Genomic DNA, 16,110 nt, shown 5'->3' on the forward strand with positions numbered 1-16,110 from the left:
AACAAAATAAATATATTGAAAAATATAAAAACAATAAAAAATTATACTTCAGAAGTTAATTTAGTATCAAAAACGTAAAATATTTGAGTAGCCCAAGACATAGCCAAAGATTGCAGCGCCACAGCACTGGCGAAAATTTAAATTTGCCGACTGGAATTCTTTCGGATGATTGACGTTTCAGATGATTGACTTTCGGATAATCGACGCTCTACTGTACTCTTATTTCCAAAAATGTTCTAGTTTTGATGATGATGATGATGATAAATAATATGGTCATCCTATCTAAACATTACTTACACAGGAAATCCTTGTTAATTCAAACTTGGATAGTTCGAAATCTCATTAGTTTCTACTTTTGTCCTGGCCAGGGATATACAGATTTATATGTTAAGGTGTTAAGACATGCAAATGTGCATGGATCCCCAAAAGGACAAAACATGCAAATACATAGGCAAAACCAAGTTTATTTATGACAAAAAGATCAATAAAAACACAGGCTCTCACCTATTTGTGTGGATCCCAACTCTGGACCTCACACACATACAATAAGGGAACAAAGGCTTTATGCACATGGTGTCATGCAACGGAGATGAGTTTGCGACAATGGAGTACAATGAAGTATTACTCGAAATTCTATGACTAAGACTATAAACTTACTTAAAAACTAGGAGAAAATAATGGAATGAGGATAGAATAATACAGATATTTAGATATATAGAAAAGATAGAGTAGAGGTATCCAGGATATTGTATTGCTCTGATGTCTTCCAGTTTAACTGTGTTCTAGTCCGCCGATATAAATAATTCTCGATCAGAGTATACTTAGTTCTTCTCTTGATTGGATAGACAATTCGTCGTCTTTCTGTTCTTCGTAATGACAATCTTGAACTCCTCACACACTGTCTGCTCGCTCTTGAGTCCGAGTCAAGAATGATCGTTCTCTCCTCACCCCACATGCCTCTCGGTGCTCTCTTTATATTCTTCTCACCTCGTTCTCGGAACAGTGTTGCCCCCACTGATAAGGAAGTGAAGAATGGAAAGATCGAGAAATAGGGAAACAAAGAACACAAGATCAAATAATTAATATTTGGCTTACAACTAGCGCGTATATACAAAATTATGGCGTACTGCCACAAAGGAATTCCATTTATTAAAAATACAGTAGAGCATTGATTATCCGAATCAATTGGGGACTGGGGTTGTTTGGAAAATTGATTTTTTGGATAACTGATTATGTACAAAAAAATACATTATTAATACAGTATATTAGTATATCCCAATAATAGCATATTAATATATCCCATGTTTAAATTTTTCTCCATTGTGTGTTGTTTCACGTTGAATTTTTGTTGATGTTAAGCCCAACAAAAATTTTTATAATAATAATCGTGGCTATTGTATTGTTAAAAATTATTTCTTTATTTTGTACAAACAAAATAAATATANGTAAATGTAGAATTTTATTGCTCCCTTTCTCCTCTTATTAAATATTTGTTAGAAATAATTTTTTATACAAATAAATATTAATGTAAGTTAAATATTAAAAATGCTAACTATAAAAGTATTTGGGTAAATACCCGGGGCTCCTTTCACAGTTTAAAGAAGGGACCTCCCTATGAGCGTTTCTGCTCCCATATAATGACTTTGTATTTAATTTTGCTGGAGTCGGAGTCGGCGTACTAAAATTATCCGGAGTCGGAGTCGGGTGTTTTTTTACCGACTCCGCAGCCCTGGGTTAACCAATGTTTCGGTTGATCAGCATTCGGATAATCGATGCTCTACTGTATGGCTACTTTGTAATTTAAACACGTCCACTTGCAGCAGGCACTCACAGCAATCTAATAGCGGTAGCAAGTTGAGACTTGTTGTGCTTGTTCTAACTTGTAATTGTTGCTTGTAATCACACATTTTTCCAAACTTATGTTCAGACATATTACATATTGCTACTTTGGAAGAAAACTGGCACAACTCAAAATTACTAGTTTTAAGAAAATCCCATGTGAAGATTTAACCAAAGTTTAAGCGAGGTTCCACTGTACTTTGACCACATGATGAGAAATGGTGTCAAGTACCGAATCCTACAACTCATTATACAAAGGAAAATTTTTGGCCAGGATAATGTTGAATCTCATATCTGAAAAACAAGAGGGACTGGTGTGAAATGTCAATAGGGCACCAAAAGTAGTAGTAGTAACTCGAGAGTATTCTTTGTACTCATAATCTGTTATAAGCGATAACTTTCCTTTTTTCAAATTCAAATATTGTTAGTTATATACAGAAATTTGTTATATATGGGTTTGTTGTAGCTGAAAAAAATAACATTGCTCTTATGGGTGTTTTATTCGTATTTTTAAAATTGGTTCATTATAGCCAAGACTTCGTTACAAGCGAATACTACTGTATATAGAAAAGTTAATGTAATAAAGAATTTTGTGAACATTTAAGTTCTTACTATAAATACTGGTATATGATGATTTATCTTTTAGAAGGCTTTATTATATGATCTGAAGTTAGTTTTTTTTTATCTGCCTATTATTACAGTATGTTACATAATAATCTCTGGATATAAAATCTCGTAAATGTCTATTGTTTAGAATAGGATTCAAATGAAATAAATGTAGATGAAAAAAATAAATAATAGATAAGTAAACAGTAATTTAATTATTCAATTGCTTAACACTGAAAAATTCAAGCAATATTTATTTAAAGAACATTACATTTAACAAAGGAAAAGATGAAAATAATTATAGTAAAAAAATGAATATTACAAGATTTGGGTAATTGTATAACACGATTATATTCAATGAAAGACTGGATTTGGAAGAAAAAAAACTGTATTCTGTGAACTGTGTCATGCTTGGTTGCATTCAATGTAGATAATAAACAGCATTTTTATTTTGAAAACACCAATTTTAATTGTTACAATAATGAAAAATTAGTTTTAATTACTGTATATTTTTTGTAATTTTTTAATAATAAAATTACACTTATGGCAATATGACTACAATAAGAAATTTTTTAATAAAAATAAATGTTTCTGGCATTCTAGTCACTGAAATGTAAACAATCTTCCTTCCAGTTTATCATTTATATTCCAACAACATTAAAAACAGGAAATTGACTTCGTTGACACAAAAACATTTGTAAAAAAAATAGTGGTATAAAAATTTGCTTAATGTTTTTTTGTTATTTTTATCAGATAACACAATCTATGTATCAGTTTAATTCCCTCTTGTATTAATATAATACATTGTAATTTTCAGTTAGGTGTTGAAAAAATGCATCTCTTTTGAAGTAATTTAAAATTTATATTTTGAATTTGTTGAACAATTTACTTAAAGAATTTTCTGTTCAATTTAGCTACATAATAACAATATGAATATTTGATTCATATTATCAAATGAGCAAAGTTAAACAAATATTTAAGTACTATTATGTACTGTATATGCTCATTTAACATATTTAATTATTTGCTGCAACAACAGAATTTTATGCTGACTTTTTAGAACAAAAAGAAGTATTTTTTTTTTATTATTATTAACTGCAGTATAATTACAGTAAGTCATTTAAATCTTAATTTCTTAAATAAAATTATATATATAAATATGATTTGGAAAGATAGCCCAAACGGATGGCTGGGGATACTCGAGAAGAGGAGACATTAAGTTTGGAATCAAAGGTGAGATAAGTGTGCAGAGTGCAGGGACGAAGTTGGAGGGAGATGTCAAGTTTGGGCGCAAAGTCAGAGAATGTTGTGATGAAGTTGTAGTTTAGCAAAAGTTGTAAGCAGAAAATAAAGTATTTTGTTGGAGTTTTGTTGTGTTGGTTAGTAGAAAAACATTCTGCGTACATATATAGCATTTTGAATTTTTTGACATTTCTTCAAAAAATATTGCCAAAGTTAATTTAATTGTAAACACATAAGCATTTTTAATTTTTGTATACACAGAAGTCTCTATAATCTGATATATATCAGACCAGCAGATATTCGATTATAACTGATTGTTGTATTACTGGATTTTATATGTATTGTACAGTAAACAAAAAGTACTGTACACTTGTTTCATTGGTTAGTTTATTGTATTACTCATAATTGTGACTGTTTTGTCAATTACGTGGGTAACAAACAACTAGAACTGACAATGTACATATACTGTACATCCGTCTTTCTATCACATACATTGACAACTGATAATATGAAAATTTCACATGCATCACTCTGCAGAGTGGTGAGTGACAGACTATAGAGGCTCTATTGTATTTATATTTTTCATATTACTTTCCCAGCTCTGTTATACATAACAAAGATGTCAGAAAAATGACCCCCCTACGATTTTCATATTTTTGGACTCGGCACCTTGAAATGTCGAGAAATGCAAAAAACTTCAGGGGTTTTTTCTTTTTATATGGATGTTAGTTTGTGTATATGTGCGAGGCATGATTTTGTTCATCTTCTCAGAAGTTTAATAACTTTCATGTTATTTGTCAAAAATTTCTGAAAATATGCAGGAAGGTTTGTGTATTGGGGGATTAATGCTATTAAATTTTGGTAGTTAAAGGTTGACAGAGTGGGGAAATAAAGGGGGATTGCATGTCATATCTTGAGTAGTGTCAGATGTAATGATGATTTTACTTGTTATTACCATATACAATTTTTTATAAAACCCATCCCTACCTTCAAAATTAAGCTTTTTGCCTTTTTATAATAATTAAAAATATGAAAGTTTTTTAATAAAACATTATAATAGAGGGTGCAACACATGCAGTTTTAAATGTTGTGAAAGATTTTTTGAACCCAAGCATTGTGTAGATGTTTGGGTTCCATATGTAAACTATGCATGTGCCCATCTGTCTAGCTATTTGTCTATAATTCTATCTATGTGACATTCATATTTCGCTGCTATATAATTAATGGACATGATGAAAAACTAAAAATATAAAATACTAAATAAATTGGCAGAAATTATTTAATTTCATTTGCAAGGAAATGATTTGAATGCTTTTTATTACAGATCATAATAATGAAATGATGGTAAATAGTGGTGAATGTAATGGAAAAAATCTAGATGTAATATCAGTAGGTAAATATATTAATGAATAATTATTGTACTTATATATTTCATATATTTTTATATTTTGATTAAGAAATGTCTTTTGTATTATATAAAATATATTATTATATATAATTTTTGTTTAGTAATGATATAATTTATCAAGTAAACTGTTTAATTTTATAACCTTTTATTGTAAATATATTGTAGGAAATAGGTTTTAGATTTAAATGAAACTAACTATAAATCAAATCTTGCCACTAAACAAGATAAAAATGCATTATTGAAGCTTCTTTTATGGAAAAACTTAAGTCCAATCACTTTCAAGGTTTTTTTCTCAAGAATAAAATCCTTTTAAAAAAGTATTCAAGTACAGTAGAGCGTCGATTATCCGAAACGTCAATTATCCGAAAGAATTCCAGTCGGCAAATTTCAATTTTTGCCAGTGCTGTGGCACTGCAATCTTTGGCTATGTCTTGGGCTACTCAAATATTTTACATTTTTGATACTAAATTAACTTCTGAAGTATAATTTTATATTGTTTTATATTTTTCAATATATTTATTTTGTTTGTACAAAATAAAAAAATAATTTTTAACAATACAATAGTCTTCGTTAGGCTTAACATCGACGAAAATTCAATGCGAAGCGACACGCAACGGAGAAAAATTTTAACATGGGATAAATTAATATATTTTTTCATACATAATTGGTTATCTGAAATATCGATTTTCTGAACAACCCCGGTCCTCAATTGATTTGGATAATCGACACTCTACTGTATTTTTTAAAACATTTCAAACATGTTTTTAAAAAATTCCAAAGGACAGAATTCAAAATGTCTTGTGTGAATTAATAGCTTATTGAAGTTGTCTAGTCTTTATGTAACTTTAGTGTTTTTGAATTTGGTTTCTTAAATTATTTTTAAATGCTAGAAGTTTATTTTTTGTATATTTTAAAGAATTTTATTCCTGAAGATAGATGATCAAAAGAATGTGAAAGAATTGGCTTGTATCTTTAGAAAAAGTTTTAATAAAATGTATATTTTTTAAAGATTGTTCCATAGAAAAGTTAGATTTAGATTGTAAAATCAATTTTTTTTCTATATTTTTTATATATTTTTACTTTATAAGAGACATTTCACAATTTTCCCATACATACTATTATTTATTTAATATAGTTCATGAATTAGCAGTGTATTTCTGTTTTGCAAAATGTATCAGATGATCATTATTAAACTTTCCTGTTCACAGCTTTCTGGTTTGATCTAACAAATTCAGTGATTCGGTATCTATTTATATAATGAATTTTAATTTTCTAGATGAACCTAAGTCAGATTTAACCATTAAGTTTCAAGACTGTCAAATAAATTGTCTTCAAGATATAGAAACATTGAATAAAATATGTCAGCAAATGAATCTAAAATTTGTAAAACCAAATCATTTATATCATAGACACAAGAGGATAAAACCACAACATCCAGGTAACTTTTTTATTCCATTTTTTTAAAACAATATTAAAGAAAAATATGTTGTTATTACAATTTTATAAAATATCTCAAAAATTTTCAGATGAGTATGAAGTTGAAGAAATTGTCGATTATGTCAGAGATAAAGTATGCTATAAATATTTTATTCTTTAAATAATTTTGTTCATATTACACTTCAAATATATTATTTTCATATATAGACTCTATATCTTTATTTGAAATTATTTAAAATAATAAAAAAAAATATTTCAATAAATTTAATTATTCATTTTTAAGAATTGTTTTTTTTTTTTAATGAGAGAGTTGTTCTCATAAAAGTTATTTATTTATTTATATTATAATAAATTAGAAAATTCAATTACTAAAGACAACCACTGACATATGCCATCGGGCTTTATAGCGGCTATANATATTTTTACTTTATAAGAGACATTTCACAATTTTCCCATATATACTATTATTTATTTAATATATTTCATAAATTAGCAGTGTACAATTATTAAATTTATTACGAGACGGTACCTAACGCCTCGTGTCAAATTGTTTGGTAATTTATTAGTATTATAGCTGTTATACAGCCCGATGGCATACAGCAGTGATTGGCTTTAGTAATATAATGTATTGGGTTTTTGTACAGAAAATTCAATTGCAAGTAAATCCATTATATTTATTTATTTCATTACATTTTCAGGAAAAGTCTTGACAGACATTTGATTTCCATTTCCCTACAATAACATATCATAAAAACAAATAATATCCCATAAAACAAAAACAAACAAATTTAAAAAAAAAGCAAAAAAATCAAAACTAGTAACAAATCTTTAAAAGATATATACTGCTTTTTTACATTTCAGTTTAAAATCAGGGAGATCAAGATGTAAAAATTCATCAAAATTATTAAAATTTTGTGATATATGGTAAAAGAAGGATTGTTGGGATAGATTTAGATGATAAAAAAGAGTATATAAGCAATTACTTATAAATCAGCAATTAATTCTTTTTTAAACAAACATTTTCATCTGTTCTTTTACAAACATTACAATACATCAAAACCTGGCGATGATGTATCATTGCCAGGTTTTGATGTATTGTAATGTTTGTAAAAAAGCTTAAATTCCAAAATTTAAAGGTTGCAGGTCATGAAGATATGTGCATGCTCAATGTTGCATTTAAAAAATTAGTCATCCAACTGGCTTCCAGTTTTGTATTTGAAGGGGATACTTTCCTCCAAGTTAGATGTGTATCCATGGGTAGTTCCATCTCAGGAATGCTTGTGAATTGGTGGTCAGGTGCCTGGAGCAGTATGTCTTATTTGATGTTAGTGATAACATTATGTTGTACGCAAGATATGTGGATGATGTGTTGATTATTTGAAAGAAAAAAACCAAACTTGTCTGCTTTATGAGCAACAGGATTGCTTACAGGAGATCTCTGATCGTTTTCTCTTGTATTAGAAACGATAATGACCAATTGGACCAAAATAGTATCTCAGGGTCTATACTATCCCTATTTACAATCATAGGGTGAACTGTTCTAGTGAATATATTGGTGCTATCGCACATGGTCTAAAATGAAGATCAAGGAGCATAAATACACCATTCAGAAAGGTCTCTCCACTACCGCATTGGCTTCTTTTACCATTGATAATGATGTCTGGGTTGACTTTGACAATGCCTAATTACTGCAGCGGTGTGAAGACCCAACCAACCTGAAATATCTCGAACAACTGGAGATATTTAAATGTTTAAGAGGAGAACAGCAATTAAATTTAAAGAAATTAACTCATTAGCAGCTGCATGGAGGGGCATTCTTTGATGTAAAATAGATCTTTGTCAAGTTTGTTCTTATATTTTATATAAACTTCATATTTTTAAAATTGGAAGCCAGTTGGAAGACTGACTTTTTAAACACAATATTGAGCATGTGTGTATCTTCACGATGTGCACCCTTTTAAATTTTGGAATTTATGTTCTTTTACAAACATTCCAATACATTGAAACCTGATGATGACCGTTAAAAACAAATGAAAACATTTGTTTAAAAAAGAATTAATAGCTGGTTTATAAGTAATTGCTTATTTATAAAAAGGAGTAAAAACCTAAGTAAATGAGCAAAGTTTTCTCAATGGAATTTGGAGTGAAAGCCAATCTTGATAAATAAGACCATTAGAATATTGTAATAAATCAACAAATGAAAATATTTAATTCTCTCAAATAAAAATGAGAAGTCCAGACAAATTCTAACTATATTAGAGTCATCGGTGAAAGGCAAATTACACATTTTGTTAAATGTAAGATATATCTTACTAATAGCAGAAGTAATTTTGTGTAAAAGGGAAGGCACAGCCATTGACCAGATGGGTAATTCATAATCAGTGCAAGGTTGAAGATTAGCATAAAAAATGGTTTTCAATGCTCTTTTATCATCATAAAATTCCATGTCAGATAGCCAGGGATTTAACTAGTTTATCAATATGATCTTTGAAAGTAAGTTTGGTGTCAAAAACTATGCCTAAATTGCTAATAGAACTTACATAATTAATTGGATAAGAATCTATGTAAAAAAACAGTAATGGAGGATTATGTATCAAAGCATAACACTTAATCACTGTTTTTTCTGTATTAATTTTAATGCAGAAATATGCAGAATTAAAATCAGTTAATGAACAATATGCTCCATCCAAATTATCAAAGTTATATTTTATATTATTCAATAAATATAATACCGTATTAGCCCGAATATAACGCGACCCCGAATTTAACGCGACTCCAAAATTTTCATAAAGATATTTAGAAAAAAAAAATAATACTCATAAAAGAATTCAAAGAAAGTAAAGTTCAATCAGATAAGCATTTATTTATGTAATTACGGTAGAGCGTCGTTTATCCGAATCAATTGGGGATTGGGGTGGTTCGCATAACTTATTTTTCGGATAACGAATCATGTACGAAAAAATATATTAATTTATCCCATGTTGAAATTTTTCTCCGTTGCGTGTCGCTTCGCGTTGAATTTTCGTCGATGTTAAGCCTAACGAAGACTATTGTATCGTTAAAAATTATTTTTTTATTTTGTACAAACAAAATAAATATATTGAAAAATATAAAAACAATAAAAAATTATACTTCAGATGTTAATTTAGTATCAAAAACGTAAAATATTTGAGTAACCCAAGAAATAGCTGAAGATTGCAGCGCCACAGCACTAGTGAAAATTGAAATTTGCCGACTGGAATGCTTTCGGATAACAGACGTTTCGGATAAACCACGCTCTACTGTATAGCTAATAACACAGGCAACCTCTGTAGGAAAATGTCCTTGTTTATATTACATTCCATTACTTAAACCCCGAATTTAGCGCGAGTCAATTTTTTAACGGAAAATAAATGGTCGAAAAATATTGCGTTATATTCGGGCTAATACGGTAATTAAAAATGTTTTAAATTTTACTGTTAAAAAAAATAAACAGAAGTTTGTTAATCCAGCATCTATGGGACCAGAATAGTGCCGGATTATTGAAAATGCCAGTATGCATTTTTGTATTTTTGCAAAATTTGATAAGTTATACACAATCTGAACATTGTGGACACTACATTTTGTAGTAGTGCATGATATAATATGCTTTCAATTCATTTATGCATGCTGTAGCAGCAACACAAACAAAATTCTGGAACAAAATGAGTCATTTTTCTTGATTTACAATGCTTTTAATTCTAAAGGCAACATCTGAACATTTTGCAACATTCATGGTTGCACCCCCCTATGCTTCAATATTCTCCTAGGATTGTTAGCCTAATGTGTCCAAACAAATTCCAATTTGCAAATTACTAGTATGCCAGATTATTATCGGACAGTTCCTAATTATTAGCCACTGCTCAGAGAGTATTAGATCATCAGACATTCTGGATTATCGGATACCGATTAACAAACTTCTACTGTATAATTATTGATCCTAATAACAAATTAAATATATTTTAGTACAAAGAATGGTATTTAATCAAATGGAAAGGATGGGAAAGTGAATTTAACACTTGGGAGCCTTACAGTAATTTGACAGGGTGTCAAGAATTAATAGAAAACTTTCATAGATCAGGAAGAAAAGCAAATTTACAAAATCACACTAACATTGGGTAAGAAAAATGCTGTTGTTGAAAATATTTAAATAAATAAATATATATATTTATGTACACATATACACTGTTATGTGCTTTTAAAATACATAATAATACTATATATATATATATATATATAAATATATATATTACCAGTTTTAACTGAATAGCCGGCTTTTAGAGGCGACTCCCCGCCTATNATGTATATATATATATATATATATACATACTAAATTATAATTTATATTATCATTTATTTTAAGCATTAATGTCAATAATGATATTTATTTATATTTAATTATTTTATAATTCAATATGTTTGTCGTGTGTTGCAAGGGACATATTAAATATGACCATCTGGCTGATGATCTTAACTGGGGCTTATTTTAGGGGTAGGGCTTTTACAAGCATCCTGAAAAATCATGCTAGGGCTTATTTTTGGGAAAATACAATAATATAATAAATATAATATAAATAAATAAATAAATTTTAAATAAAGAAACTTAAGAACAACAGTACAATGGAACCTGCTATCACATGATACAATGTATATTTTTAGTTCTACATGGTCCCTGTGTACATTTATAGAAAGTTCCTGATTAGTTTATTTGATCAATGGATGTTAATTATTTTATTTAACAGAAAATTAAAATTCCAGAGTGCTTATGAAAATACTGTGTCAAAACCCCATTCTAGTTAACCAGTTTGATTTAATACTTAAATCCCTATTCTAGATGATCAGCAAAAAAAAAATGATTTTGAGTAAACACAACTTCAAGCTATCCTGCTTCCAGTTAACCAGGTTCCACTGTATATTACATATACAGTGTGTGCCAGAAACACCCGATAGTTTTTAAAATAGAATGAGCAAAAATTATTGTGATATTGTCGCCGAAACAAACGGCAACCAGTCATTAGGAACACAAAGGGGTATTTATTCACTCAGAGAACGTACAACTACTGTGCTTGCAGTATGAGAACAAGAACTGCCCTCAACCTGAGAGCTTGCTGTTATATACTACAGAGACATGGCAGAAATATGTAAATAACAAATTACCATGTGTTCTCAGACCAGGAGAACATACACACAAAAAAAACCCACATCAATGAGGTTCGAACCAGATACCTTTGCTCACTAGGCAAAGACAATGAATCATGAACGATGCAGCGGGAAGAGCGAGCTGCGGCATTATACCTTCCCCCAAAAGGCAGCGCCTCGCTGTCATTTAGGAAGGTACTGACGGCAGGATTATCGACGTCACTGGTAGATTCAGGGTCTTGCAGACTGGGATCACAATAGGGCTTCATCTGGAGGATGTGGACGGTATCCTTTGGCTTCCTTCGCTTGGACATAGGATCGAAATCCTCGACTTCATAGGTAACCTCAGACAAGTGTCGAAGGACTTTGTACGGGCCAAAGTAATGCTTATGGAGTTTTTCAGACAGACCCACCTTGCGCACAGGTGTAAATATCCACACAAGATCACCATGGTTATACGATACGGTTCGATGAGCAGCGTTGTACTGTCCTCAATCTTTCTGCTGGGCCATCAATGTACGTACACGAGCTAATTGTTGCAACTCCTTGGCCGTGGTGACTAAGTGCACCAGGTAATCATCGGGATGATCATCGGCTTGATATGGGAATAATGTGTCCATTGTTGTCTTGGCTTCACGTCCGTGGAGTAAATAGAATGGAGTGAATCCAGTAACGTCCTGCTTTGCTGTGTTATAAGCAAAAGTGACGAAGGGCAACACTGAGTCCCAGTCTTTCTGCTCAACACTGACATACATAGACATCATATCGGTTAATGTCTTGTTAAAGTATTCGGTTATGCCGTTTGTCTGCGGATGGTATGTGGTCGTCATGCTGTGTGTTACCTAGCAGCACCGAATAAGTTCAAACACAAGCTAGGACTAGAAAACTTTTCCTCTGTCGGTGATGAGTACTCTTGGGACTCCATGCTTCAACAGGATTTCGTCAACAAATAATCTAGCTATTTCTTGGGCTTCAGCTGTTGGCACCGCCCTGGTGAAGGCATATCATGTTCAATAGTCGGTGCAGACCACAATCCATTTATTGCCTTTGAGGGATTTTGGGAGCGGACCAAGTAAATCCACACCAATTCGATGAAAGGGTTCCACTGCTGGTGGGATGGACATAAGGCAACCAGGAGGTTTCTGGGGTACCTGTTTCCTTCTCTGACATTCTTGACAATGGGAGACATAATGTTGTACTGTATGGTATAGCCTCGGCCAAAAGAAGCGCTTTCGGATTCTGTCATATGTTTTAGCGAACCCTAAGTGACCACCCGTAGGGGCATCGTGGAAATGTTGCAGGTTATCCAGGTGCAAGTGCTTGGGGATCACGGGTAACCATCTCTTTTCAGGTGTGTTGTAATTTTTCTTACAAAGTACACCATTGATAAGTTCAAATTCTGCTTTGATAGGCTCAGATCTCTTGAGAGCATGAATTATTGCTGCCAATTTTGGATCCTTCCTCTGATTGGCAGTGACATTCGTGAATGTGGCAACTAAGCCAGCCACCGTAGAAGTGTCAGCCTCTATGGGATTCCTCGAAAGGTAGTCTGCGTCTTTATGTTTTCGTCTGCTTTTATAACAGATGGAAACATTGTATTCTTGAAGTCGTAAGGCCCATCTGGCAAGCCTTCCCGAGGGATCCTTTAATCCAGCTAACCAGCATAACGCGTGATGATCTGTTACAACAACAAATGGTTTACCGAAGAGATAGGGCCGGAATTTGTGGATTGCCCACATCACTGTGAGACATTCTTTTTTTGTCATCGAATAATTTTTTTCTGCCTTGGTAAGTGTCTGGGATGCATAAGCAATTACCTTTTCTTTGCCATCTTGTGTTTGGACTAGGATACCCCAATCCTGTAACCACTGGCATCTGTGTGGAGTTCTGTTGGCGCGTTCTCATTGTACAATCCTAATACAGGGTCAGAAGTAAGTGCCCTTTTTAAGGTAGCAAAGGAATCAGCCTCTAGTTGATCCCAAGTGAACATGGACTCCCTTTTTAGTAATTGCTATAATGGTTGCACTTTACAGCAGAAATTTTTAATAAAGCGGCAGTAATAGGAAAATAGACCCAGGAAACTTCTTACGTCATGCACATTTGCTGGAGTAGGGAAATTGGTGACTACTCATAATTTTTCAGGGTCTGGTCGTATCCCATCTCTTGATATGAGGTGTCCAAGGATCTTGATCTGGTTAGCACCAAAGACACACTTTTTCAGATTCAGGTGGAGGCTTGCATCCTGTATGCAGCTTAGAATGGCTTTTAACCACACCAGATGATCTTCAAATGTTTCGGAAAACACGACTATATCGTCGAGATAGCATAAGCACATAGTCCACTTCAGATGGCATTACAAGTTATCCATCATTCTTTCAAACGTGACTGGCGCATTGCATAAACCAAATGGCATGACTTTAAATTCATACAACAACCCCTCTGGTGTAATGAAGGTGGTTTTTCTCTTGATCATGTTCATCAGCCTCAATCTGCCAATACCCTGAATAAAGGTCCATCGAGGAAAAAAATTGGCTCCTCGTAAGCAATCTAGGGTATCGTCAATGCGTGGCAAAGGGTAAACATCCTTTTTTGTGATCTTGTTCAGTTGCTGGTAGTCAACACAAAAACGCCAGCTTCTATCTTTCGTCCTCACAAGGACAACCGGCGATGACCAAGGGCTATCTGATGGTTGAATTACATTATCCCTCAGCATCTTCTGAACTTCCACCTGGATAATTTGGTGTTCAGTGGGGGACACTCTATATGCCCATTGACTGGTCGGTGGGTGATCTCCGACGTTAATACGGTGTTTAACCTTGATCTTTGCAGTACCTCTCTTGTTGCCAAACTGGAAGGTTACCGAAAAGTGACGAAGAATGTCCCAAAGTTGCATTCGTTGGTCTGGGGTCAAGGCGATAGACACATTCAACTCATGCTGAACTTCTGTCTTCACGTTCTTAATGGAGTCCATCGTTATTGGCTCTGGTGTAGCACATTCGTCAATGGCGGTTAGGCCATTCTCATGTAACCACTCTGCTACACTGACAAACATGCCCATTGGAAGGGTTTTAGGCTTGCAAGTACCATTGGCGACCCACAATGCTCCCTTGCCCTCCGTCAGTTGGATGATAGAAGAGGGGGTGGCAACCTCTTTCTCTAGAAGTAGAAGTTTGTTACCCTCCACTATTGCTTCAAAAGAACTGTGAGCTGCTGGGCATGACACAGCTATTCTCATTAAAGAATATGGAGGGATGAAACAATTCTCTAAAGTGTCATGAGCGGAAAGGTTCGGCTAGTGTTTCTGCTTCTGTCCCATTTGTTGGAGGATCGTCCTCCAAGAGGAGGACAGAACACCCACAATCTATCACGGCTTGAGAGGTTTCCAGGAAATCCCAACCGAGGATAACATTATGACCGCAATGCTGCAAAACTACAAACTCAAATGGTTGGTACTTCCCATTTATATTGATTTGTGCTACACATTTTCCGGCTCGATGTACAAAATTTCCATCTGCTACCTTCAGTATAATGTCCATGGTGTTGGTGAACATGGTCTTCCACAGTTGCCGATGATATGCCTCGGAGAGTATAGAAAAAGACGCTCCAGAATCGATGAGGGCATGCATGGGGCGGTTATCTATACGAATTGTCCATGTAATTCCTGGTCATCTGGGCAACAGTCGTTGAAGGAGGATTTTCTTTGCAAGCAGCCTCACCCCCAAGAAAGGTCGCACTGCTTAGTTTTCCTCTGCTCTGCAACAGGGAGATTGACTAAGATGGTGGTATGGTGATGGCGATCTCATGCACTGGTGAGTCAGCAAATGTCCTCTTTCTTCCCAGCATATGGTGAAAAACTTTGAGACCCTGGTAGGCGAACGTAGTCCTTGGAGAAAGGCCAGCAGAACTGCTGCCCAGTCTGTGCCTCTCTATTCATGCGAAAAGCGTCAAGCATTTGCCTCCGCTCTCGGCAATAGTGTACAACAGTGATTCCCAAACTTTTTTCGATCCACCGCCCCCTTTGTCCGTAAAGTTATACCCAACGCCCCTAACCCATTTTCTCTTGTGTGAGAAAAGGATTGGAAATATTCTCAGGAAAACTTTTCTATGAATCTCACACTTTGTGCCCTTACTGTACATTGTTCTCAACATCTGGAAATCATTAAACGCAATGTTTTCTCTTATCAGCCCCAATTTTGCCTTTGGTCACCGTTCAATACCCTGCCTCCAGCGCCTCCTAGATCTACTCATCGCCCAGAAGGGGGCATTATTGCCCACTTTGAGAAACGCTGAGCTAAAATAAAAGTCAATGTGTTAGAAATATTCAAGTTGTGACCTTCAATAAAAAATAAAAAATATATAAAATGTCAACATTTTATATATATTCCGTCGAATTTTTATATATAGAATTTGTCTGCCGTCGC

General features: G+C 33.2%; 2 protein-coding genes across 2 annotated transcripts in view; one reads left to right on the top strand and one right to left on the bottom strand.

Annotated features, from left to right (window-relative positions):
• The window catches only part of LOC111616821 (histone-lysine N-methyltransferase SUV39H2-like), a 24,254-nt gene extending 13,582 nt beyond the window's left edge, over nucleotides 1-10,672 (top strand). The window contains exons 2-5 of the mRNA XM_023358178.1: nucleotides 5,012-5,080; nucleotides 6,372-6,533; nucleotides 6,622-6,665; nucleotides 10,517-10,672. Coding sequence (XP_023213946.1) covers nucleotides 5,012-5,080; nucleotides 6,372-6,533; nucleotides 6,622-6,665; nucleotides 10,517-10,672 — 431 coding nt within the window. The remainder of the gene's footprint in view (nucleotides 1-5,011; nucleotides 5,081-6,371; nucleotides 6,534-6,621; nucleotides 6,666-10,516) is intronic.
• Nucleotides 10,673-15,460: 4,788 nt separating this feature from the next.
• LOC111616822 overlaps nucleotides 15,461-16,110 on the bottom strand; it is a 7,531-nt gene continuing 6,881 nt past the window's right edge. Inside the window, exon 2 of the mRNA XM_023358179.1 lies at nucleotides 15,461-15,615. Within this exon, the coding sequence (XP_023213947.1) occupies nucleotides 15,461-15,615 (155 nt within the window). The remainder of the gene's footprint in view (nucleotides 15,616-16,110) is intronic.

This window comes from Centruroides sculpturatus, unplaced genomic scaffold (assembly GCF_000671375.1).
Source record: "Centruroides sculpturatus isolate CEXI.00-Female unplaced genomic scaffold, Cexi_2.0 scaffold2079, whole genome shotgun sequence".
Classification (NCBI taxonomy): Eukaryota; Metazoa; Arthropoda; class Arachnida; order Scorpiones; family Buthidae; genus Centruroides; species Centruroides sculpturatus.